General features: G+C 42.8%; 2 protein-coding genes across 3 annotated transcripts in view; both read right to left on the reverse strand.

Moving 5' to 3' along the window:
- Positions 1-1151: 1151 nt before the first annotated feature.
- LOC142257224 (Schwann cell myelin protein-like) lies at positions 1152-14707 on the reverse strand. Of its 2 annotated transcripts, none has more exons than XM_075329372.1 (9): positions 14623-14707; positions 14437-14503; positions 13989-14354; positions 11665-11952; positions 9116-9379; positions 5348-5438; positions 3227-3257; positions 2210-2272; positions 1152-1248 (listed from the first exon to the last, which is right to left on the reverse strand). In XM_075329372.1, the coding sequence occupies exons 2-9, from the start codon at positions 14477-14479 to the stop codon at positions 1162-1164; spliced, it is 1233 nt and encodes a 410-aa protein (XP_075185487.1). In that variant the 5' UTR covers positions 14480-14503; positions 14623-14707; the 3' UTR covers positions 1152-1161. The 2 variants fall into 2 exon arrangements, with proteins under 2 accessions (XP_075185487.1, XP_075185488.1); XM_075329373.1 differs by lacking the exon at positions 1152-1248 and adding an exon at positions 1795-2092.
- Positions 14708-24739: 10032 nt separating this feature from the next.
- LOC142255721 (Schwann cell myelin protein-like) overlaps positions 24740-27340 on the reverse strand; it is a 37221-nt gene continuing 34620 nt past the window's right edge. The window contains exons 7-8 of the mRNA XM_075327178.1: positions 25802-25864; positions 24740-24814 (exon numbers count right to left, since the gene is read on the reverse strand). Coding sequence (XP_075183293.1) covers positions 24740-24814; positions 25802-25864 — 138 coding nt within the window. The remainder of the gene's footprint in view (positions 24815-25801; positions 25865-27340) is intronic.

Raw genomic sequence — 27340 nt, forward strand, 5'->3', positions numbered from 1 at the left:
AGGAAAAAGTGCAGGCAGAGAGGCAGATAATATTGGATGTACCCTAACCATGAAAATTATTATATAATTTTTAGTAGGTTCTTGGTATGCCAGTTTGTGCAATTATTGTGACTATGGGACACTATAACAGTAGACCCTAGCGCTAGTGAGGGAGAAGATGGGACACCTCCTGCTCTCATCTGCAGCTGTACCTTGCACTACTAGCCTGTCCTTATACAGGCTCCGTACCTGTTACCGAACAGGATACCTAAGACCCTGTAACAAGCCTGGCTAGTGAGCTGGCAGACTAGGGACGTTAGTCCCCACAGCTGCACTAATACAACACTAAGGAAAGGAAAGTCAGGCAGGGGATAACAACAAACAATAAAGGTACAACACACAGCTGCAGTCAGAACCAGGACTGCAACCTACTTAGCAACTTGCAATAAGGGCTCCACCACCTCCTTCCACCTCAAGGCCCAGCTTCCTAATGGTTCAGGAACTCCATTTTTATTTTCAAATTTCATTAAATTAATATATCTATTTATTTTACTCACAGCTATTTACAGACATCATCATCACTCTACCCATTGGGGCTCACAATCTAAATTCAATATCAGCATGTCTTGAAGTGTAGGAAGAAACCTATCGAGAACATGGAAACTTTTTGAAGTTATTACTTTTGGTGGAATTTAAACCCCAGATGCAAGAAACAGCGACAACTATTTAGCCTCTGGATGTATTATCCAATACATATATTGTCCAAACTAAATGTCTTAACTGATATAATTGGTTTTAGAATGACACATTAGTTACATTCACGATCATATGACTACATTAAGAGTTTTTGAGTTTGGTCTCAAAATCATCCATCACTTGGCCCGTAATTTTTACTTGACGGTCCCTCCTAGATCAAAGAAGCATCTGTGAAATATGGGTCATCTCTTTATTAGAATATATATATATATATATATATATATGTGTGTGTATATAAATATATATACACACACACACACACACACATATATATATATTTGTGCTTTATAACCGGTCTCAGAGGATACAATAAGAAAATCAAGAAAGATGCATTTATTATTCCAAAAGCCGAGGCACATGCATTTTATATCTTATAAAGAGAAACCATTGGCCTCCATGAATATCGATGATGATTTTATTGTCATTTTAATAACTTTGTTTATGGAAATTTTCATATACATTATTTGCTTCTACTTCAGATCCTACAGGAGCGGAGTCTGCAGGGGTCACAGGCTGTAAGATAAAAATCTACAGTCAATGATAAAATATAAGTATGAATATATAATGAAAAATATATAAAAAAATACAAAATAATTAAATTACCAGTAAACAACATAATGTATATACATATATCATAGCATTATATTATCAACCAGCTGAGCAGTAAAAGCAGCCACTCAGTCTAGGTTTGGGTTTAAGATAATCACTTCCTCATCTTCTTTGTCCAATTCTTCCTGAAGACATGAGACTAATTGCTTAGGAAAACTCCTAAGACATGCCTGTATAAAGTCTTTGGCTTTGCTCCATCCAACTTTTTTCAACAATTGGTTGAAATGGCTCAAAATTTCTGTACAACTTCGAGTTGCTAAAAAGTCCAAAAGGATATCCCTTCTCCGTCATCATTTTTTTATTTCCTCACCCTAGGTGTGGCTTGGTCATTTACTATATATTGGAGATATTTCTTTGACCTTTGAGCACCCACTATTCCAACAGTTGAGCCAGACCGAACCTTACTGCTACACAATTTTAGGCCATTCTTCATTGTTACACCAGGTCTGGCCATTTTTTTTTTTAATAAAAATGGGTGGAGCTTCAGATGGAGGGGATGTGGTCAAGTATAATTCGCAAATTTACCATTATTTAGACCACGAAGATAGGATTAATTATGGCGGAAATATATTCTAGTCCATGACTGGTGCACATTTCATGCAGTGGTGACGACACTGTACCAAATTCATTGCAAGGCCTCTTAATAAATTTAGTGCATCTTATGCCAATTCACTATTCATCAATAATGGAATATAAAATGCCAGTCTTGGGGATTTGGGGCCAACGTCTGTAATTTCCATAAAATGAACTGTAAGACAGGAATGAGCCGATCAGTTGTGCAGACACAAATCACCATTTACCAAAGTAGAATATACTAGATCTAGGCAAAACTACTTAATGTCATTCATTATATCAATCTCGTTACCTTCAATTGTTCATATGTTTCAGTAATCTCTGATCTCCTCAGGTCGGTATATGTGGCTTCAGTCTGCAGGAATAAGAAGCATAAAAAAAATTCTTCAGTTATAGGTGTTTCCTCTACTCAGACAAACCCTTCTCTTTCCCCATTTTTCACCCAATTAAAATAGAAAAAGCTTACACTCACCTCCTGTGCCCGTGCACGTCCAGTGATCGTGTTCCTGGGGCTCGCGTGAGGGTGTTACATCATACAAGCACTAAGCCAAGTCACTTTCAGCATCTCATTTTCCACCTTCAGATTATGAGTCATCAACAGGAAGTGAGAACTTTAGCTGCCGCTGACTTCCTGTTGATTACTCATATGTTCATAGGCGGAGAGAGGGATGCCGGCAGTGATTGGGCTCAACGCTCACATGATGACCCAACATCGCTCACATGATGACCCAACATCGCTCACATGATGACCCAACATTATGTGAACCCCAGGAGAGTGCGTGCCAATACCACTGGCAAGATACCGGTATGGGAGGCGAGTATAAGCTTTTATTTAATAGAACAAAACATGGGGACTGAGAAGGGATAGTCCTAATAGTGGGCAACATCTTTAAGAGAATTAGTAACACAAAATGAGAACTTTAGAAAAAGAAATGTCTACAGTGCTAGATTGAAGAACACATAGTGACCTCCTGTAGCCTCAACTTGTAGTATTCATACAGGAAACCTTTCACCTGTCTGAGAAAATCAATCTTATACTTTTAATCTGCATCCTCAATGTCTTCTTTGAGAGGTCCAACCTCTAATCAACCATTTTTAATCTACTTTTGGGTGTTTCTTTGATTCAGAGAGTTTGTTGTCCTTTAATTACCTTGACGTGTTAATCCCGAACATCTTATCTGTCACACGTAAGAAACTGGCCCTCCATGTTATACCCAGCATGGAACACAATATCTAGAGCCGGTCTATACCGGTGGATCTCCATTACTTTTTATAGATGAGAAACCTGTGCCTTCTATACGTCACTTACCTCGGTTCTTTCCTGTTTCTTCTGTTTTTTTCTTTGGAAACAGAAAATATGAAGAATTTTTAGTGCTGGTGACTAAATGTTAAATAATTAAGTAAATAAAATTAAATATATTCATTTTTATTATTTATATTTCCTACTCGCTTAATTGGGCACAATGTGTTGGGGTACACTCAGTTTTACTGCCATCAGTTTAGATATTAATGGATGTGTATTGAGTTACTAAGACAGCACCAAATTCACACTGCTATACAAGCTGCGCACTGACACTGTACATTGCATTACAGGGTCAGATCTCCTGTTCTGTCCCATAAAAAAAATAATAAAATACTTACAAATGTGTGAGGGGTCTTTTTTTATATATATAAATATATATATATATATATATATATATATATATATATATATATATATATATATATATATATATATATATACATACATATATATTCAAACCTATTGAAGTACAAAGAAATTGTGAAATTCATATCCAATGTATTTCGGTTTGAATTGATTTTTTCATCTAAAGGAATCAAGTGTCATTGTAATTGGCTTTCACTCTAAAGGGTGCTTTACACGAGACGAGCTATCGTGCGATGCATCGTCGGGGTCACGGTTTTCGTGACGCACATCCGGCATCATACATGACGTTGTTTCGTGTGAAACCTCTGAGCGACGCAGTATCGCTCACAAATCATGAGTCGTGTACTCGTCGCTCAGTTTCATAATATTGTTTATTTTTCCTGCTGCAGGTTGTTCATTGTTCCCGTGGCAGCACACGGCGCTCCGTGTGACACCCCGGGAACGATAAACACAGCTTACCTGCGTCCCGCGGCTCCCGCCGGCAGTGCAGAAAGAAAGAAGTGGGCGGGATGTTTACATCCCGCTCATCTCCGCCCCTCCGCTTCTATTGGCCGGCGGCTGTGTGACGTCGCTGTGACGCCGAACGTCCCTCCCCATTCAGGAAGTGGACGTTCGCCGCCCACAGTGCGGTCGCTCAGCAGGTAAGTACATGTGACGGGGGTTTCATGACTTTGTGCGATTTGCAGCGATTTGCCTGTGACGCACAAACGACGGGGGCGGGTATGATCGATTGTGAAATCGCACAATCAGTCGTCCCGTGTAAAGCAGGCTTAAGCAAGAGGGACCTAAGAGATTTTATAGGGGTAGAATGATGTGTAATCAGTAGTGATGAGTGGACTCACAAATACTCGGGATTGTCAGGTCCAACAGGGTTAAAAAAAAAAACTGGTTCCGGCTGGACACTGGTCCACATAGGAGTTTATGGGAACCAGAATCCTGTGCATTAAAATGGTGATAGAAGGGATAGGGGGATTGGAGCAAGTTCACAATACTTAGCGAGTATCCCATACAACAGTAATGCAATTTCCAGGGTTGCTTATTAACTTCATACATTTTCACTGCAAAGGATTTTTTGGGTGTTTGTGTTTATTTCTTTTCACTTACAGACTAGTAATGGTGGTGTCTCGTAGACCCTCCTCATTACAAATCTAGGGCTTAGTAGGAGCTGTGAGCTGTCATTAACCCCTTATTACCTCAATTGCCACCACACCAGAGCAATCAGGATGAGCCGGGTAAAGTTTCAGGATTATCACATCTGATGGATTCGACAATCCTGGGCAGCTGCAGGCTGCTATTGTTAGGCTGGCAGTGGCCCAATAAGCATGGGTCTCCCCAGCGTGAGATTACCAGCCCCAAGCTATCAGCTTTATAATGGCTGGGTATCAAAATTGGGGGGACAGCACTCCGTTTTCTTAAACATATTTATTTAAATCATTTTTTTTAAAAAAGCCTCATGAAGAACCTCTTATCTTGATACACAGTGAAGATAAACACACAGCTGGGGGCTGCAGCCTGTAGTCGTATGCTTTCTCTGTGCTGGGTTTCATAATACAAAAGGAACCCTAGACCATTTTCTTTATTTATTTTACACTAATAGAGATTCACACACAGCTCCTCTGATTGAAATCAGTTAGACACATTGCCACACAGGTTGGGGGCACATCTGACTGCAGCCAATCAGAGATGCAAGGACCACCCATCAATAGGAATGAGTTCAAAATTTGCAGCATTAAATAAATATTGATCAATAATATACTTTACCTCCAACAAGCGTACACAAGCAGTACAAGCAGAAGAAGGCAAATTGTCACAATGGTTGTTGGAATGATAATGTGTCCGTAACTGCTGGAAACTGCATATACAGACGATTAAACAATTGATTAAAATTTCAACTTTGACAGGAAATAATTCAATCAATATTAATGATTATAAACATGGGATTTTATGTTTGTCGAATAAATCCAAAACCGATTTTTTGATTCCCAAATAAAGAAATATTCGCTAAGTGTTTCCTGTAAGAGATGATGAGTAGAACTGATGTTGTTTTACCAACTACATGGACATAAGTTTAATTTACAAATTAGATAATTTGACCTTTCCTAGTATACAGAAGACATAGATTGAAGAGACCCCTAACAAGATTAGAAGATGGAAGAAAGAAAAATACATAAGACAGAGGGGATGATTGGAGGACTAGCAGCATATGGACAGGTAGAGCAAGGGCCAAAGGGGGGCGATAACCTCTTCCTGGCAAATTAAATTTGTATAAATACATTTGATACATATTGAATTTTCTTTCAGAGTTGAGCGAATGTGCCCAAACCTAATTTTGAGAGATGGCCCCATCTTCATTAGCTGTGGTTTATCAGTTGAAGTAGCGGCTAAAAGGCACAATAAAGTAGGTCCAGTCAGCCAGTATTATCAGGACCAGCAAGCCATCTAGAGCTCATGGAGGCCTTACTGTCAGGACCAGCCAACTGTCTAGGGTTCATGGTGGCCTCAGTTTCAGGCTCAGACAAATATCTAGAGTTCATGGTGGCCTAATTGTCAGGACAAACAAACCATCTTAAGTTCATGGTGGTCTCACTATCATGAACAGCCAACCATCTAGAATTCATGGTGGCCTCATTGTCAAGTCCAGGAAACCATCTAGAGTTCATGGTGGCCTCATTATCAGAACCAGCAAACATCTAGAGTTCATGGTGGCATCATTGTCAGGACAAGCCAACCATCTTGAGTTTATGGTGGTCTCACTGTCACTGTCATAACCAGACAACCATCTAGAATTCATGGTGGCCTCATTGTCAGGTCCAGGAAAACATCTAGAGTTCATTGTGTCCTCATTATCAGGACCAGCTAACCATCTAGAGCTCATGGTGGTCTCATTGTCAGGACCAGCTAACCATCTAGAGTTCATGGTGGTCTCTTTGTCAGGATCAGCCAACCATATAGACGTCATGGTGGTCTCATTGTCAGGACCAGCTAACCATCTAGAGTTCATGGTGGTCTCACTGTCAGGACCAGCCAACCATCTAGAGTTCATGGTGGCTTCATGACTGTATCCCTACAGAGAATGTTTGAATAAAAAAATCCTGTTTCTTTTGTTCTCTTGGGAGAAAAGAAACTTCTGATAACACTTGTTTTCTACAAAAACCCAATGAAAACACCTGAAAACTCAGCTGAAGAATGTTAAATCTTATCGCTAAGGTTAGACAGAAAACACCTCGATCAACTTTGTGCAGGAATTGATCTCAAGTCATTTCTGGTTCCAGATAACATTTTGTGACTATTGGCGTTATCAGCTGCACTCCTACAATGAGTATTTGGTGAGTTTTTGATGTTGTAGAACTTCTGTAAAATTTATTCACCTATGATATAAATTGCATTTTTTCTTTGCGGGTTTTTTTTACATGCGCTTTTATCTCTTTTTCATTCTGCAGATTTTTTATCTTTTATTGTATGTAACTCTTTAATTAAATCTGCTTTGTGTTTGACACTTCTTGGTATTTGGCTTTGACAAAACTGTATTGTTGGAGTCATGCACGGATTATTTTTGGTGCCTGGAAAAGCGCTAAAAATGAAAATGTGTTTTTACCTATGGATTTTCTGCATCTACTGTAATTCTATGGGGAAAATCGGCACATAAATGTCAGTGTACTTACAAATTTTGCACATTCGAGACACAAAACGCAGATCAGTTCACACTGTATTGTCCCTTTCACAGGGGAGTGAGGAACTAAACACTGAGAGATGCAGAAAATGGGTTATGCACTAGGTGGCACCAGGGATACTAGAGACTGAGGGAAATCAGGCAGGCCGGGGTCAGAACTGAGAGGAAATGCAGAAACTAAGGGATCAGACAGGACTGAGGGCGTGAAGCAAGCTGAGGTTCAGGTAACCAGGAGAGTATGTACAGACACAATGCACAGGCAAAAGAGTAAAAAGGCAAAAGCCGAAGTCGGGAGCAAGACGGGAATGGAAAAGTCAGGGGCTGCAGGCATAGACAAGTCAGAGGTCAGTCTGGGGTCGAGTAAAAAGATCAATCGCTGTAACCAGTAGCCGGGTGCTTACCACAACTTAACCAGAGAATACAACTGGCGCTGCTCCGGGCACAAACACTCCCAGATAAAGCAGAGCAATTTCCTGAAAGCAGCGCGTGTAAGTAAGCCCCTCTCACTGCTGGCGAATGACCCATCATAGGGAAAAGAATAACATGATGTCTGCACGCAAGAGGACACAACAGAAGGTCCCAGCGTGACGCCCCGGCCTATCAGGTCATCACAGGGTATTGTGAAATCTGCCCTTCAGCATGATATCCGATCCTCCTTGGTTACGGATCCCTGTTCTTTGGTGTTACTGAGATCAAAGCCAGTCAAAATCCTGGGAACACTTCACACCACACCCACCAGACACACCATTGGGGGGCCTGAAGGGAATCGGTCCACCCACTTGGGTGGTTGGTAAGGGGAAGTGAGAAGTGTCAAAAGTAGAGAGTTGTAAGGTGACTCTTGAGAGCAGAGGTCACAGGTGGGAGCTGGGCTCCTGAGTCCTAGGTAGGAGATGTTGGTCTGGGCCTGGTAGGAGCTGGAACCCCGGTCGCTGGGGATCGTGTCAAGGGGCACGGATCTGCCGAGGAGGGCAGCCAGCGGCCTTGAGCCATCTCCGGGGAGGGGCCAGGGCACGACAGGGTACGTGGACCCTAGGCCAGGAAGTAGCTTCAAGCGTCCTGGTGATTTACCCGACGGGGGTTAAGCCTTCAAAATTCATCCCTCACCCACTCCAAAATTGGGGTACTAGCGCACCGATGGGATAGGACTTTCCCACATACAGTCCAGAAAATCACGAGTGTGAACCCTGAGAGCAAGCTCACTCTGATAGCCATAGGGTGAGCAGGACCTGACTAGTTCTATGCTATAGGGTCCAAACAGAGAAAAAGGTGCCAAGGAAAAGGCCACGGGCTAACAAGTAACACCAAGTACACGGCTCAAAGCGTGCTCCCTCCTCGCTGCAGAGGTACTCAGAATTAGTTTACAAGCTGTCTGTGTCATTATTCCGGAACTGAGTGAGTACGCAGAACACCCTTTCCTCCCGAATGGCACCCCTTCACTACTACCATCACCGGGCCCCGGGGCACAAACCCCCTACCCATGGAGGGGTTAAACATCTTGCCGCCATACCGCCGCCACCGGGCTCCATATCAGCAGCGGTGGTACCTTACTCCTTATTATGCACCGTGGGTGGCGTCACGAACTTTCAAAATCCCTTGTACATACTCCCCCACTCCTTTTAATTCAAGTGTCCGCGTGAACCCCCGGGTCCGGAGACCCCTCGAGCCACCGCAGTTCTGGATCTGAGCGGCTCAGCCGCTGCTACGGGGGCGGTACACCAGCACAGTATCCGCAATTCAAGTCAGGGCCGTGACACGCGCTGAGTAAAAAAGAAGCACAGTTGGCACGAAATTCCTATAAATCCCATCCACTTTACTGGAACTGTAAGATGCTGCGCTATTGCTCCAGGTTGTATACTTACATAGCACAGGAATCTCCATCAGGGCTGATTCTCCTCTTCCCCCATCATTTATTACAGCGCAGGAATATGGCTCCACGTCTCTGGTCACTTTCCTCACTGTGATCTCTCGTCCTGTTTCTGGTAATTTGGCTTTGTCCTTCCCTTTGTACCATTCATACTTATTCACTTTACTCTTGGAGATGCTGTTACATTGTAAAGTCACATCACTTCTTTCCATCACTTCACCTATTCCGAGGACAGCGACAGTCACATTTTTTGGTGCACCTGATAAAGAAAATGTAATATATAAAATCACCAGTGATTGTTGCAGAAAATGACTTATTCATCTAGTTCTTATAAATTTCTATTGGTCACATCCATTAATTTTCTATTTCCACGCATGCAGCTTTTCTAATGTTTCGTAATTAAATAATATAAAATAGGCTTTGAATACAGTTTTATTTTTTTAAAGCCCTAAATTATTTCCTTTACCAAGTTCAAACAAAAGTTAATTGTGCCACAAAAAATTGCACAAGTATCTTGCAGCCCCCTTCAAATGGAGGATTCCCAATATTTTTTCCCTATCTCTAGGACAAGAAGGCTACAGCAAGAGGGAGGGATCGGTGGTGTGCCCTCATCAAAGCTTAACGAGAGGGGTTGTGTTTGTGTAGCTAAAAGCACAGTCTAGAATGTCTCTCCTCATGAAGAAGAAGATGGAAGATGTAGGTAGACGTGGAACCTCTTAGAAACACATCCTCCCTTTCAGGTCTAGTGATTCTGTACCTTAGTGGGTCCGTCATGCTTCTTCATGTGCTCTGGCTCAACGAGGGGTCACCCATCACCCTTTGCTGGCCATGAGGGGTGGGGTGTTACCGCCGGGGGCAGAGCTTGCATGAGTGCCTATTCTGACCAAGCATGTCATACCCTGGGGTTACTGGGACGTGGGATGCTGCTGCTTCCAGCATTGGTGTTACTTGGGACCCTGTGATGCCAGATTCCCTTGTGTGACCTGTTGCCAGTGGATATGGGACGCTGTATCCTCTGACACAGTCAGATTGTGAGTAGTTCCCTCGATTCCACCCTCTTCCTCTCCTTCCGATGTTCTATGGACAGAGGGTGTGGAATAGGCGTTGCCTCATAGAGTCACATGAGTTCTAGGAGGAAGATTTAAACCTGCCATCTACCTTCCTTAGTTCCTGATAAATTCAGTTGTATGGGTGGTTTGGTTGGGTTTGCTTGTGCTGGTTCTCTGAGGTTTTCCTCGTGCCTCTCCTGGTGTAGGTTCAGCTTTCCTTTCTGTACAGCTGGATCCAGCTTCCTTTTTGTTTCTGCTGTAGTATCAGCCTAAGGTTTGCTCCCTTTTTCCATTTAGTTATTTTCTCGGTGTGATTGTCCCACCTGCCACTGTGTGACCGGTCACCAGCCGCTGCACTGTTTACTGCCTGAGAAAAGCTCTGTTAAAGTCCCCCTTCTCCAGGATGGGCAGGCAGGTGAAGGATATCCCAGGCCCTTAAGGGTGTGCAGCAGTGCGATGGTTAGCGCCTAGTGCGACCGACACATTGCTAGCGTGCAACGAGTCTGGTCCCATCATCCCGCATTACACTCCCCTCCTCCACTCCGATCTCATCACAATCAGAAGGTAGACCACAAAGGAAAGGGACACCAAACCAAAACAAATTTTGTGATGGACATTTGTACAAAAAGTGACACATGATGAAAATGAAGTAAAATATATTATGAAAGTGTTTCCAGTGTAAAAATTACAGAGCCATCCATCAGAAAATGTCCAAATTTTGTCACCTTAGCCAAAAGGCCAAAAATAAGAAAATGTTGTATATAAGTGTCATAGAAAACAGTCAGTGTCTTACAGCAAATGTATGCACCAGAGGGACATTACCCCTGAGGAGGCAACTCTGCATGTGAAGCTTTCCAATTTAAGCCAGCTTTAGTTGGCTTCAATTCTAGTAGGGGTCAAAATCACCAAAGAGGATGACTATATAAGACCCCTGACATTTACCCAAAACATTCCACTCTATGGGCATTAACGTATCGATGTTATCTACTAATAATAACCCCTGAATTATCAAGCCATTGATACTTGATCTCAGCCAAAAGGTTTTGCTTGGACTTATGATATTTTTCAAAATGCACTATAATGACATGATTCAGAGCAAAGACGGAAAGTAATACTGGAAGATCATAGGGTCGGTCATGGTCTACCACATGAAAGATAACCTAATATAATAAGCTCAAGTAGATGGATAAGATATAAAGCTGACCGGGAAACCATCGCACTCTATACTGTGGACAAGTCATGTATAAGGGCAGATTTCTATCATCATATGATGAAGAGGATGGACTGATAAAAATTGGATTTTCTACAATCTGACTCTATTCACATGTTAATTATCATGTGACACAACCAGATATTATGGGATGGCTGCTGATTCATTGAATATTTTTCTAAGATCATTCATTGGGATTTTTTAGTACTGATATATAGAGGGACAGAGTAATAGAGGACAATAAAGGTTACCGCATATTGTACCAGTCATATATATAGTACTCACTGATGATGTTCAGTGTTCCTAACTCATGAAAACTTTGTCCATTGGGATATGTAGCCGTGCACTGGATATTGGTCCCATCATCTATATATGAAGGTATAAAGGTAAGATTTGATTCTTGTCTCCAGGATCCACCAGGAATCTCCACTGATTGATGATGAACTTGTCCCGGTTTGTTCCATTGTAGAGATGGAGGACTGGAGCGGCACTTGTGCTCTACCGTACATCGTATAGTGGTGGCTTCTCCTTCAACCAGAGGCTTAGGCACATAAAGCTGAATGTACTCTCGATCTGTAGAAAAAAAATGTTTTAAGTCAGACTCCATCCTTTAATGGTATTTCTCTATTAGGAATCGTGCATCAACAGAGATTGTGTTTACTAAAACTCTACAAAGGCTTATTAGTAGCAATGAGTGAACCCAAACTGTAAAGTTTGGGGTTCATACCGATCATAGGTGTCCGATGCTCGAGCACAGACTTCTCATAAAGTTTGAATGCTGTTCATATTCTAATAAATGTTGTTTGCAATTAACAAGGTTTTCAGCTGTGGGCACTTCCGCAGCCATGCCGAGTACTGGCCACATTGCATCATTGGGTCTATATAAGACCTGGGTAAGCAATGCTCGGCACATGCTGACTTCTGGAAGTTGACAAAAGCAAAGTCCCCTCCTTACATATTGTACACTTGCACTCTTTACTGCCTTCCAAGGGGCACCAAAGGGTGTTTTTAGCCTTGTTTAACTAACAAATAATAAAAAAAACGTAGTGGGATCCTTTTAATGTTTGATAACTGACCAAGATAAAGCAGAAAGCTGCAGGCTGGTATTATCAGGCTTGGGAGGGCCATGTTATTTGGCCTTTACCAGCTTAATTATTGCAGCCCGCAGCTGCCCCAGAAGTGGCCCATCCATTAGATCCCCCAATTTTGACTTTTTCTGATTTCCATGGTGTGTTGGTAATCAGGGTAATATTTTGGGGGTTGATGTCAGCTGTGAATTGACAGCTGGCATCAAGTCCAGGAGATAGTAATAGAGAGGCATCTATCAGGCACCCCCATTACTAACCCAGTAAGTATAAAGTTAAAAAAAACACAAACTGGAAAAATTAGTTTATTTGTATAAAAAAACTCCCTTTGTGCAGTCTCGCATCGGCATCACCCGACAGAGCCGAACACTCTCCGGATAGGGGCGGCTCAGCTGCATGGAAATACATGCAGCCAACACGCTCCTGTCAGGAGATTGTGTGCTGTGCCAGGTGATACCAATGCAAGACTCGCACAATGACAGTCACAGCTCAATCGAGTCCATGGCAGCCATGGACTTAGGTGAACCATGATATCACTGCGAACACGTCCGAAAACAGAAGATGACTGCATAGTAACAGCAGTGCAGTGAATACCGCTGGAAGTTAATGATCGGACCTGGAAGCAGAAAGGAGACAGAGTCTGCAGGACGCATGGCAGGATCTGTAAGTATAATCATAATGTTTTTTAATAATGTGCTTGTTTTACAGCCCCTGAACCCAAACTGGACCCAAACTGTAACACGAGCTACCCAGGAAAGCTCGTGTTCGGGATCGTGTGTATGAAAACTATGTGTTCAGTATGGACCCCGACCTTTAGAGTTCGGTTACGTCCATCATTAGCTGTCGCACAAGGTGGTGGCACGGTTTGATTGCAACCAATTAGAGATGGCGAGGCTGCTAGTGGGTGGGGAAAAACAGAGAATATGTATGAGGGTAATGAGTGGCCCTGGAAGTATTGATACCGCCTCGTGGGGGACTCAGTAAGTACGGCGCACCTGCTTTAATCCCCCTAGCCCTTTCTACCACCATTTTAAAGTGCATGATTTGGGTCCCCAAAGTCTTATAAGAGGATCTGCGTCCAGGCAGATATCCGGAATAACTTGTTTGTTTGTTTTTTAAAAAAAACCAGTAGGACACGCTGATTCCGGATTTTTGCAGGTTTGACCATCACTATTAACAACCAAAATATTGCCACATGGGTTAATAAAGTCCATTTTTTTCTATTTTGGAGGGATGCCTTCTTTTTTTTTTTTCAACTATTGCACGCACTATGTCCCATTTTTCTGGGCTCTTCCAGCTTTTTACTTCTATCTTTTCTCTGTGTCCTCTATGTCCAGCCAATATACATTCATGACATATTTCCTCCCATCCATCACATGTATGAATATATAACAGAACACACACTGGAAAACTCATTACATATATTATTTTTCATAGAACTAAATGTAATATTAGTTAATATAATGATGCAAGATAAGAAGATTTTTTCTGGTTCCTGGTATATTGGTTATTTTCTATATTTACCTGTGACAGAGAGACGAACATATGTATTCTGTAAACCACCTGCAATTATTGTTCTGTCTTCTGCGATCCCTGGATAATAATATTTGCCCCCATCTTCTCCCCTCACAGGGTCTATCCGCAGGGTGCAGCTGTTATTTCCCGGTACCAGTGAGGTCCGATCTCTGTATTCCCCTAATACTGTAGATGGATCCTTGGTGTTTAGGATCTCTGGATCATCACCCTCAATGGCCCAGTACCAGACAGTGCTGGACGCTCCTGATCTCCGGCCAGGATGATATGTACAAGGAATCTCCACACAGGAACCAAGAAGAGCAGTAATGTCATATGGTAATGTCCACCACTGACATACAGAACCCAGATAGAAGCCTGGAGACAATGAGCAGAACATGAGGCCGGGGTCACAGAATCCCATTATATCAGATTATTCTGTAATTGTGAGAATATTTACCCTGACAGATGAGGAGAAGATAAATCTGCTTCATAGGGTCCATTCTGGATTAGGATTATCTGGAAATCTGAGACACCGAGAAGATGGAAAACACAATAATGTGTTACTATCATTAGAACGTTCTATTTGTATGTATTTACCGGAACATTCCGTTACACAAATGCTCTGCTCTTTGTATGTATTTACCTGTTATACATATATTCTGCTCTAGGAGGGGATTATTATCACCTGTGTACCCCAATAAAAATTCCTACTGATGATACATCCCACCTCAGACCCGGTATATAGAACTCTACAGAATATGCCCCATAAGGAGTAATTCGTCCGTGATGTGACCCCATAAATCCGGATACACGAGCAAATATAAGTGAAAGCTTAAACTTGACAAATTCTTATGATTCTGATTACGATTATTCATTTATGTTGTTATTTCTTTATTTTTAACCCCTTCCTGACATGTAACATAATAATACATCACATTATCAGGTCCCGAGAAGATGGCAGTCATTTTCTATAGCTAACATTCACTATACAACACTGGACCAATCCTGAATGTAGGGTCTCCATGATGGTGGTGCTGTGGGGTGTCTCAGCGCAGGACGGCCGTGCTGAAGCCTTTAAAGCAGTTAAACATCACTGCACCAATGACGCTGCTGCTCGCTGTTATCTGTCAATACACAATCATATATATACATATGTGCTTCCCAGTTAGGTGATAGTGCCCAAGCTGGGGGTGGTCCCGAAGTGACCAAGCATGGATGCAGCCCACCTGGAAGAGATCCGGTCCCTTCCCCTGCACCTGGGTGATTGCTACTGGGGGTGTGAGTAGCATGATGAGGAGACATGCTATGTGCCTCAAGGGGATCGATGGTGCAGGAGGCTGGCGGGTGCCCTCTTATGCAAATGAGGGGGAAGAGTGCAAGCCCCCTTGACAATTTTGGTAAAGTGGACAGTGTTGATCTTGGGGCTAAGGGTGCCGGCATGACAGCCACTGTGCCTGGAGATCAGAGTGCACAGACTGCTGATAAGAACTGTGAGGGGGCCCAGAAGTGAAGATGGAGGTTAGAGGGTCTGCAGCCATAACAATACCAAATACTGAAGCAACGGTAGTTACAAATATACCAGATACCACAATAAGCTTTATTTATAGATCTTACAGTATGAAACCAATAAATTTATGGAGACACTTAATAAATCATTACTTACATGTCGAGTCTCTACGTATAGGAGGACAGAGCTCTATCGTCTCCGGCTTGAATATGAGGAGGGTGTGACTTGGTTATTTCTTAAAATATACAACTTCCTCTATTGTAGATGATTTCATAAATGTTATTTTATACAGAATCTGATAAGATTTCAGAGCTAAGATGACGCATCAAGGAAAAGCACTAAATTCTGTTGCATCTTTTAAACCTTAAAAAGGAGTTGTCTCAGACTGGACATTGATCTCCACTAATTTGTCATTGTCACCAATGTCCAATCAATAGTGGTTTTCCATCTGTAACCTAACACATGTCAACTCGGAAAGCCAGAATAAAAATTGAATAATCACCAGTTAGACATTGGTGTCATGCACTTTGCTACTATTTTAACCACTTCCAACTTTGCTTATATACCGCCCCACGCTCGGCTGCAGCCGAGCCGCTCGGATCCGGGCTCGTTTGTAAGTGGCTCGAGCGCCTCGGGGGTCACTTCGCTCTGAAAGGGGCTGCCGCTTTGAAGGGGGTTTAGGGTTACGGCCGGGGTCGTGGTTTGTTTGTTAGAGTTCGTGACGCCACCCACGGGTTTTGGTGAATGAGGATACCACCGCTGCTGTTTACTAGGTGCCCGGGGAAGATGGTGCGCAGCCAAGGTGTTAACCCCTCCGTGGGCAGGGGTGATGGTCCCGAGGCCCGTTGGGGATGGTGTATTGGTGCTTGGCGGTGCGGGGCTATGCGTGGCCTGAGGGCACAGTGGTACTCACTATTAAAGATTCACAATAGTCTCTGGTAAACCAAAAAGATGGTGGTCGGTGCCCGCAGCTGGCTATGTCTTGTCCCCCACTAGGGTTGGTGGTCTCCGCCTTTCTCCTGCACCTTCTGTGTAGCTGTGGGCAACCCGTGCTTCAGCAACGGGAGCCCCGCTCCCTGGCGTTGTGTGTCGGGAGAGCCCGTTTGCCCGCAGATGCTGGCCCGTGGAATCTCTAAGCCTGAGCGGTGGCGTTTATCCCCCTCGGTGGGCTGTTGTCTTCAGTCGGGACTTGGGTGGGAAATGACCTAAAGTCCAGACCTCAATCAGTTAATTAACTTAGTACGGTAGTTTCGGGACCAAGTTTCAGGGTCTGAGTACCCCCCTTTGTGCTCCGGTTTCCGGTTGGTTCCCCGGTTCGGTACCGGCAGGCTACTACCCTGTCCCAGTCCCTTACGGTTCCACTGAGCCATCTTCCCGGCTCCTGCAGGCTGAGGCCACCGTATGCCTCCTAGCTAGAGGTGACTGGGCTCCGCCCCAGACACCTGGTGTTAGACTGTGGCAGACCTGGGCACAGGTCTGCCTCTGCACTTCACTCCTTCACTCCAAAACTTATCTAACTGGATTTTCCTGCCTCAGGGCCTGTGAACTGCTCGGTGGGCGTGTCCAACCGCCTGGGCACGCCCCTTGGTGTGAACATCAAACCCTGCGGGAGGTGACTAGGGTTTTAAGGGTGGCTGCTGTTACCCTTTTTAGGGGACGGGTGTTTGTGCAAGGGCCTACCTGTGACTACCTGGCTAGTCCAGGGCGTCACACTTAGACAACACCTTCGCCACTTAAAGATATCGACACTCTTCAGTTATTTGAGAAGTCTGTTCGAAACGTTACTCTCTAAAAAATGTCTGAGAATATTTTTAAAATTGTTCTTAGTTATTTCTATTGTAAAAAGACTTCCTTTTCATTTATATAGTGTTTTTTTTGCATTATTTTTTTCAATTTCAGCTTATTAAAAAGCCTGGTGGGATGAAGCAATGTGCATGTTTCTTCTTTAAGGCATTTGATGATAGAAAATGCTCCAAACTTGGAACAGTTCAATGAAACGTCTGTACAATAAAATGTAAAAGTGAAAAAAAATGCAAAATTGGTTGCAAAATTATTAGGGATGATCGAGTAGCTCAATTATTCGGCTTCACGAATATTTTCTGAATAGGTCGCCGCTATTCGACTATTCGCGAATATTCGATGTGCAATGTAAGTCTATGGGAAACACGAATAACAACTATTCGGAACTATTCGGGCTTCCCATAGACTTACATTGTGCATCGAATATTCGCATAGCGGCGACCTGTTCGTTGAATATTCGCAAAAACGAATAATTGAGGTATTCGATCATCCCTAAAAATTATCTCAGGAAATGAAAAACGTCTCAAAGGAATCATTTCCTGAAGTGTTTTCTATGAGAAAACTAATTATTTTTGACCACCACCAAATTTCATCAGTCAGATATATTTTGCAGGACTATTTTATTTGTTCAATCTGAACTCTACTATTTAAAACTGAAAACTTTCAGAAAAAGGTGTAATGTTTAAATGACCAAAATTGTTTTTTAACAGTCCAAAAGACTCAAGAAAGTGATCTTATGACTTAAGGCTACTTTACACACTGCGATATCGGTCCCGATATCGCTAGTGTGGGTACCCGCCCCCATCTGTTGCGCGACACGGGCATATCGCTGCCCGTGCCGCACAACATCGCCCACTGCCGTCACACATACTTACCTGTCCGGCGACGTCGCTGTGACCGGCGAACCGCCTCCTTTCTAAGGGGGCGGTCCATGCGGCGTCACAGCGACGTCACAGAAACGTCACTGAACCGCCGCCCAATAGCAGCGGAGGGGCGGAGATGAGCGGGACGTAACATCCCGCCCACCTCCTTCCTTCCGCATAGCGGCCGGGAGGCAGGTAAGGGGAGCTTCCTCGTTCCTGCGGCGTCACACGCAGCGATGTGTGCTGCCACAGGAACGAGGAACAACCTCGTTACTGCTGCAGTAACGAGATTTGAGAATGGACCCTCGTGTCGCCGATTAGCGATTTTGCACGTTTTTGCAACGATGCAAAATCGCTTATCGGTGTCACACGCAACAGCATCGCTAATGCGGCCGGATGTGCGTCACGAATTCCGTGACCCCAACGACTCCGCATTAGCGATGTCGTAGCGTGTAAAGCCCGCTTTAGGCTACATTCACACGTCCAGTAACCATTATAAATGAGCGGACCTGTGGGGGTTCAGTTCGGCCGCTGTAGCCAGACTTTTGAAAAGTTCAGTTTGGGACCTGGCCCTGACGTGAACCCTAATGAAAGTCACTAATCGGGCAGTTTTGGTCTTCGTCCACATGCAGCCAGGCATAAACAGATCACTTCTGGGGGAAGGCGGGCAGAGGTTTTTCATTTCTTTTTTATGTGCACACTACATTTGATCCTGATGTTGTTACCCCCAGTGCAAGCTGCTCACACCGGGCTGAGTTCACTGATGTTCCACGAGTGGTTTGCAAAAGTGAATCATCCAATCTACAAACTTGAAACCTGTTGTTTTTCAAAGTCTGTGCTGTTTACAACCACCGAACACCGAACCTCTGGTTCCCTCATCTCTAGTAATCATGCATTAGAATGGATCCGTTGGCAAACACAACTTTTTTCCCATTTTTAAAAAATTGGATTCATTTTTTCATGGGAGTCTATGGCTGTGTAATCACCAGTATTTTGAATAGAACGCTCAGAATTGTGCATAATATTTGTGCGACTGCAAAATGGTTTAAAAAATGTTGCAAAAAGTGTGTAACCAAGGCAAAAAGGCTCAAAGCAAAAGAAGAAAAAAGGAAAATAGCAGCTTATGGCTTGATGATATAATATATAAAATATAATAGTTCCACTTGTAGCTCAGGAGCGAATCAGTACAATTAAAGTCTATGAATACACTTACCTTTGTGGCTGATTTCTCTGCCGCTATCCTCTTGCCTCCGCGTCCAGCGTCTCTCCCTGTGATGGCTCCGCTCCCCGGCTGCAGAGTGTTAGGTGACACTGACTTACTACAGAGACCGGGCTGTGCCGCTGCGATGCCGTGAATCATTCAGCAGCTGGAATCATAAATACTTGATTAACCCCTTCTTCCCTATTTATGATTATTATTTTCCATTAGTACAGATTGTTTTTATAATTTTTTCAGGGAATTCTAGCATATTATTAGTATCACCTCATACCACTGTATTTGCCCTCTCAATTCAATCATGGACCAGTTTCTTATATTTTCTCATACATATTACGTATATTACATATTCTATCATCATATTTTTACAACTCTACAATATCTATGGTTCATCATTTTTTCCACACAATATATAACAGTAACGGCTAAAGGGATTTTATTTACTTTTTTGTTTTATCCAGATTGTCTGCTGGCCCCTTTATTTGCTTCTATTCAAAATCACTGCATGCTAAAATATTGAATATATTCAGCCCAGACCATAACCAGCTTACAGGGGCTAAAATCACTGGAAAAGGACATCATGGTCGGAAGAATAGAAGTAACAAGACAAAAAGAAGACGTGCATGCCAATGGCTTGATGCTATCAAAATAACAGTGAAGAAGACCCTGGTGGACCTATCTAGGTGGGGAAGACCTTGGTAGACCTATCTAGGTGAAGACTCTGGTGGACCTATCTCAGCTGAGAAGACCTTTGTGGACCTATCTAGGCTGAGAAGACCCTTTGTGGACCTATCTAGGCTGAGAAGACCCTGGTGGACCTATCTAGGCTGAGAAGACCCTGGTGGACTTATCTAGGCCGAGAAGACCCTGGCAGACCTATCTAGGTGGAGAAGAACCTGGTGGACCTATCTAGGCAGAAAAGACCCTGGTGGACCTATCTAGGCAGAGAAGACCCTGGTGGACCTATCTAGGCGGAGAAGACCCAGGTGGACCTATCTAGGCTGAGAAGACCCAGGTTGACCTATCCAGGCTGCCCAAGATCCATCTCCTACAAAATGTTCATCTATCAAGTGGCCATGGCTTCAGATCAAGATGAAGGCCATCAAAAAACTAAATAAATAAATAAACAACTACTTCACTATTAATAAGAGGGTTAGGTATATACAATGAAGATGCTCAGTCAGAGATTCTACCAAAACATATAGGCAACAAAGCAGGCATGAGATCCTTATGATCCTCAATGTTTGTCACAAAGTGGTTGACAAAGCCACGGTGACTCCACAAAGCTTGCCTATGCCTCACCACTAAAGATCAGTTTATGCTTTCACATTTTACTCCAAAAACTTAGCCAAATTTTCCCCAAAAATTGGATTCCAAGATATATAAATTAAAATGTTCTTTATTCTTGGGATAACCCTTTAAATAAAATGGGGAACCCCAGATTGATGATGGATACATCAGGTGCCCTCTATTATTGACCAAATCTCCTGGCTGACAAGTGTCTCTCGTTTCACTTCAGACTTCTATGCTCTTTTTACGTTGCGTCTTCTTCAGCTGTGAAGCCACTGATTTGCAACCAGCCACCGAGCTGGCGCTCCAACAATATAATGACTTTTCTACAACAGAGCGCCATGTTGACTTTTTCCTACTCTTCTTGTATTTATATAAAGATTTCCTCAATGGCAGCTGCTGCTTTGCTCTTTGACCAATGTATATTTCTTTTAAAAAATTACATTCAGTCAGCGGAAAATGTCTGAGGCACTCAACCTGGTATAATGATTTTTCTTTTATTAGTAGGGATGAGCGAGTACTACCATGCTTGGTAGGTCTTAATGAGGCAAGATGAGCGTACACTACGATGTTCGAGTGCTCTTTACTGAAGTTGAGCAGGTGAGATGCTCTGATGGCTCAATTCAAGTAATGAGTATATTAGAAGTCAATGTTTGGGCAGTTCGGCTCTCTGTCCACATACAGCTAGCCTAAAAGGGAGAAAGGGGTTTATTTTGGACACACCATATCCAAAAATGTTGGTTTTACCCTCAGTAACAGCCATTCAGAGACTGCAAGTGTCTCATACTGAGGTGCCAGCTCCCATCATTCACTGAAGCGAACCGGAACGTTGTGTTCAATGTTTCATGAATGATACATCTGAGCAATCGCGATACTCAGCTGAGCACTGAGCATTCCCGAGCACCTCGATATTTGAAGAAGTATCGGACAGTGTATGAGAGGGCTCACGGATCCCTATTAATTAGCAGTGCACAACTGTTATGGAAGTATACATTTGGTCCACATTTTTAGATGATTTGCAGGGCAATTCATCAAAGCTTTTTTGCAACATTTCTGGAAAAAAAGGTTTGAAAAGGTGCACACTTTTTGCACAATGAGAGGTTTAGCAAAACATTTTTGACTTTTGTCAGTTTTGCATGATTCTAACCACAGCTCGGACAAAATAGGTGAGATGTTGATGGGTAAAATCAGAAATGGACAAAAACAGAAGAATGACCCTGTGCATGAACAACATACAGGCTCCAAAAGCTCATCATAATGCACAATTTAACATATTTTGCACAGGGGGCTCCAACAGAATGTGCGTCACTGACATATATATATATATATATGTCTGAACTATGTTTATCATGTGCAGTAAGTCAGTTCTATAAAATGTATAAACACATTAATTTAAGGAATATTCAATTTAACTTGAATTTTACAAATACTTTTTAATACAAAATTTGTGCTTTATGCAATTGCAGCAAAATGGTTGTTAGGTGGGTAATAATTATTGTCTGATTCAACAGTGTATAAAGTTTTCCATTGAGTCATGATTGGATCCCTTCATTTTTGAACATTGACCGATGTGACGCACCATTGGTTATAGGAATATTGAGTGTTTGGACAGTACGCAATGCCTTACCTCCAATGTCAATGTTATACAATTGTCAACAAATTCATTGATTAATCATGAAAGGTGATTTATTTGCTGCACGTACAGTATAGAAGGATATATGAAACATTGACTGATTTATATAGAAGACTGGAGTGGAAATTCACATATTACATATTTGTTGGGACCTTGGTGCATTCATAGCTTTATTGGCAATGGTTGGGTATTTTTTGCCTGTATTGCTATCAAGGAAAAAATGCTGGCACTGAGGCAGATAATATGGGACATACCCTAACCATGAAATTTATATAGGATTTTTAGTGTGTCTCAGTAGGTCACTTCGTACAATTCTTGTGATGTAGTGACTATGGGAAGTCTGGTGTACAGCGCAACGCACAACAAAACAAGGAGTACACCGGGGACACTATAACACCAGTGGACCCCAACGCTAATGAGGAAGAAGATGGAATACCTCCTGCTCTCACCTACAGCTGTACCTGTCGCCAAACAGGATACCTAAGACCCTAAAAGACCCTGTAACAACCCTGGCTAGTGAGCTGGCAGGAGAAGGACATTAAGGGGGCTTTACATGCAACGATATCACTAACGATATGTGTCGTGGTCACGGAATTCGTGACCCACATCCGACATTGTTAGCGACGTTGTTGCGTGTGACAGCTACAAACAGCCATTAACGATCAAAAATACTCACCTAATCGTTGATTGTTGACACGTCATTCCTTTCCCAAATATCATTGCTGGTGCTGGATGCAGGTTGTTCATCGTTCCTGAGGCAGCACACATCGCTACGTGTGACACCCCAGCAATGACGAACAACACCGTACCTGCATCCTCCGGCAATGAGGTGGGCGTGACTTTCATTCGGCTGCTCTCCTCCCCTCCACTTATATTGGACGCCTGCCGTGTGACGTCGCTGTGACGCCACACGAAGTGCCCCTTTACAAAAGAGGTTGTTCGCCGGCCACAGCGACGTCGCTAGGCAGGTAAGTACGTGTGACGGGTCCTAGCGATATTGTAGTGATTTGCCCCTGATGCACAAACGACGGGGACGGGGGCTTTCACGAGCGACATTGCTAGCGATGTCGCTGCGTGTAAAGCAGCCTTTTGTCCCGACCACTGCGCTAATACAACACCATGGAAAGAAATGACAGACAGGGGATAACAACAAACGATAAAGGTACAACACAGAACAGAAGTCAGAACCTGGGCTGCAACCTACTCAGCAACTTGCAATAAAGGCTCCACCAGCTCCATCCACCTCAAGGCCCAGCTTCCAAATGGTTCAGAACCTCCATTTTTAAATTCAGATTTCATTAAATGAATATGTTTATTTATTTTACTCACAGCTATTTACAGACATCATCATCACTGTATCCATTGGGGGAGCTTAGAATCTAAATTCCATAACAGCATGTCTTAAAGTGTAGGAAGAAACCTATCGAGAGCATGGAAACTCTTTGCAGTTGTTACTTTTGGTGGAACTTGAACCCCGGATGCAAGACAACACCGACAACTATTGAGTCACCGGATATAATGTCCAAACTAAATGTCTCCACTGATATAATTGGTTTTAGAATGACACATTAGTTACATTCATGATCATATGGCTACATTAAATCTTTTTGAGTTTGGTGTCAAAGTTACTCATCACTTGGCCCATAGTTTTCACTTGATGGTCTCTCCTAGGTCATAGAGGCAACTGTAAAGGCCCCGTTACACGCAACAACATATTTAACGATATGTCGTCTGGGTCACGGAATTCGTGATGCACATCCGGCATCGTTAGAGATGTCGTTGCGTGTGACACCTGCGAATGACTGACTGTTAACGAGCAAAAATACTCCCCTTATCGTTGCTCGTTGACACGTCATTCATTTTCAGAATGTCGTTCCTCCTTCTGCACGTAGGTTGTTCGTCGTTCCTGAGGCAGCACATATCGCTACGTGTGACACCCCGGGAACGACGAACACAGCTTACTTGCGTCCCGCCGGCAACGAGGAAGGAAGGAGGTGGGTGGGATGTTCCGGCTGCTCATCTCCGCCGCGCTGTGTCACGTCGCTATGACGCCGAACGCCCCTCCCCCTTCAGGAAGAGGATGTTCGCCGCCCACAGCGAGGTTGTTAGGGAGGTAAGTACGTGTGACGGGGGTTACCGACATTGTGCGCCACGGGCAACGATTTGCCCGTGATGCACAAACGACGGGGGCGGGTACTATCGCTCACGATATCGCTTGTGATATCGTAGCGTGTAACAGGGCCTTAAAATATGGGTCATCCCTTCATAAGAATGTTTATATATATTTACATTTGTGTTTTGTAACAGGTCCCAGAGGATTCAATGAGAAAACCAAGAGAGATACATTTATGATACCAAAAGCAAAGGCAGATACATTTTTTATCTTATAAAAAGAAACCATTGGCCTCCATGAATATCGATGATGATTTTATTGTCATTTTAATAATTTTATTAATGGAGAATTTCATATATGTTATTTGTTTCTACTTCAGATCTCACAGGAGCGGAGTCTGCAGGGGTCACAGGCTGTAAGATAAAAATATTCAGTCAATGTTACAATATAAGTATGAATATATAATGAAAAAATGTAAAGAAATACAAAATAATTAAATTACCAGTAAACAATATAATTATCTACACAGAAATGAAGTTCCTATTATTAATATACATATATCCTAGTGTGATATTATCGACCAGCGGGGCAGTAAAAGCAGCCATTATCTAGACTTGGCTTTGGTATAATCGCGGCCTCCTCATCTTTTCTTTGTCCATTTCTTCCTGAAGACTTAAGACTAATTGCTTAGCAATACTCATCAGACATCCTTGTATAAAGTCTTTGGCTTTGCTCCATCGAACTGCTTTCACCAATTGTTTGAAATGGCTCAAAATTTCTTGGCAACTTAGAGTTGCTACAAAATCTAAAAGGATATCCATTCTCCATTATCATGTTTTGAATTTCCTCACCCTAGCTGTTTAGTGGTTATTTACTATATATTGGAGATATTTCTTTGACCTTCGAGCACCCACTATTCCAACAGTTGAGCCAGACCGAACCTTACTGCTACACAATTTTGTGACATTTTTCATTCTTACACCAGGTCTGGCCATTTTTTTAAATGGGTGAGGCTTCACAAGAAGGGGGCGTGGTTAAGTATAGTCAGCAAATTCAACATAATTTACTCCACGAAGATAGCATTATATATGGCGGAAATATATTCCAGTCCGTGACTGCTGCACATTTCATGCAGTGGTGCACGGCACGGGAAAGATGTACCAAATTAATTTAAAGGCGTTTTAATAAATTAAGTGCATCTTATGCCAATTCATTAATCATCAATATTGGAATATAAAATTCCAGTTTTGGGGATTTGGGGCTCTGATTTCCAAAAAATAAACTTTTAGACAAGACTGAGTCGATCAGTTGTGCTAACACAAATTACCATTTACCAAAGTAGAATATGCTAGATCTAGGCAGAACTACTTTATCAGATGTCATTATATCAATCTTGTTACCTTCAAATGATCATATGTTTCTGTAATCTGTGATCTCCTCAGGTCGGTATATGTGGCTTCAGTCTGCAGGAACAAAAAGTATAAAAAAATATCTTCAGTAATAGCGGGTATCCACTATTCAGACAAACCGTTCTCCGTCCACACTCACCTCCAGTGCCAGCGCATTTCCAGTGGTGCCAGTGATCGCATTTCTGGGGCTCACATGGAGCTGTTACATCACATGAGCCCTGAGCCCAATTATTGCCGGAATCCCACTCTCCACCTTCAGATGTATGAGTCATCAGCAGGAAGTGAGATCATTAGCTGCCGCTCACTTCCTGTTAATTACTCATATGTTTGTAGGCAGTGAGAGGTTCAAGGCTCACGTGATGACCCAACCTCATGTGACCCCGGAAGTGTGCGTGCTGACACCACTGGCAGGATGCCGATATGGGAGGTGAGTAAAAGCTTTATTATTTTATGGAGCAAAACATGTGGATAAAAAAGGGATTGTCCTAGTAGGGGACACCACCTTTAAGAGAAATAGTAAGACAACTTGAGAACTTTAGAAAAAGGAAAGTCTAAAGTGTTAGATTGAAGAACATATAGTGGACATCCTGTAGCCTCAACTTGTAGTATTCTTATAGTAATCTGTTCACCTGTCTGAGAAAACCAATCTTATATACAGTGCCTTGCGAAAGTATTCAGCCCCATTGAATTTTTCAACCTTTTCCCACATTTCAGGCTTCAAACATATATCGATTGGGTTCAGGTCTGGACTGTGACTTGGCCATTCTAACACCTGGATACGTTTATTTGTGAACCATTCCATTGTAGATTTTGCTTTATGTTTGGGATCATTGCCTTGTTGAAAGCCAAATCTCCGTTCCAGTCTCAGGTCTTTTGCAGACTCCAACAGGTTTTCTTCAAGAATGGTCCTGTATTTGGCTCCATCCATCTTCCCATCAATTTTAACCATCTTCCCTGTCCCTGCTGAAGAAAAGCAGGTCCAAACCATGATGCTGCCTCCACCATGTTTGACAGTGTGGATGCTGTTTTCAGGGTGATGAGCTGTGTTGCTTTTACGCCAAACATATCGTTTGGCATTGTGCCCAAATAGTTTGATTTTGGTTTCATCTGACCAGAGCACCCTCTTCCACATGTTTGGTGTCTCTCAGATGGCTTGTGGCAAACTTAAAACAACACTTTTTATGAATATATTTGAGAAATGGCTTTCTTCTTGCCACTCTTCCATAAAGGCCAGATTTGTGCAGTGTATGACTGATTGTTGTCCTATGGAAAGACTCTCCCACCTCAGCTGTAGATCTCTGCAGATCCTCCAGAGTGATCATGGGCCTCTTGGCTGCATCTCTGATCAGTCTTCTCCTTGTTTGAGATGAAAGTTTGTATAGACGGATGGGTTTTGGTAGATTTGCAGTGGTATGATTCTCCTTCCAGTTCAATATGATCGCTTGCACAGTGCTCCTTGGGATGTTTTAAGTTTTGGAAATCTTTTTGTAACCAAACCCGGCTTTAATCTTCTCCACAACAGTATCACGG

This window comes from Anomaloglossus baeobatrachus, chromosome 11, assembly GCF_048569485.1.
Source record: "Anomaloglossus baeobatrachus isolate aAnoBae1 chromosome 11, aAnoBae1.hap1, whole genome shotgun sequence".
Lineage (NCBI taxonomy): Eukaryota > Metazoa > Chordata > Amphibia > Anura > Aromobatidae > Anomaloglossus > Anomaloglossus baeobatrachus.

Excerpts from the sequence above, each read along its gene's own strand:
- LOC142257224 (XM_075329372.1), bottom strand. The coding sequence starts at position 14,479 with ATGGACCCTATGAAGCAGATTTATCTTCTCCTCATCTGTCAGG. Across the intron at positions 14,355-14,436 it reads TCTTCTCCTCATCTGTCAGG|GCTTCTATCTGGGTTCTGTA; the intron begins GTAAATATTCTC and ends CATTGTCTCCAG. Across the intron at positions 5,439-9,115 it reads GATGGAGATTCCTGTGCTAT|TTTCCAGCAGTTACGGACAC; the intron begins GTAAGTATACAA and ends CTGTATATGCAG.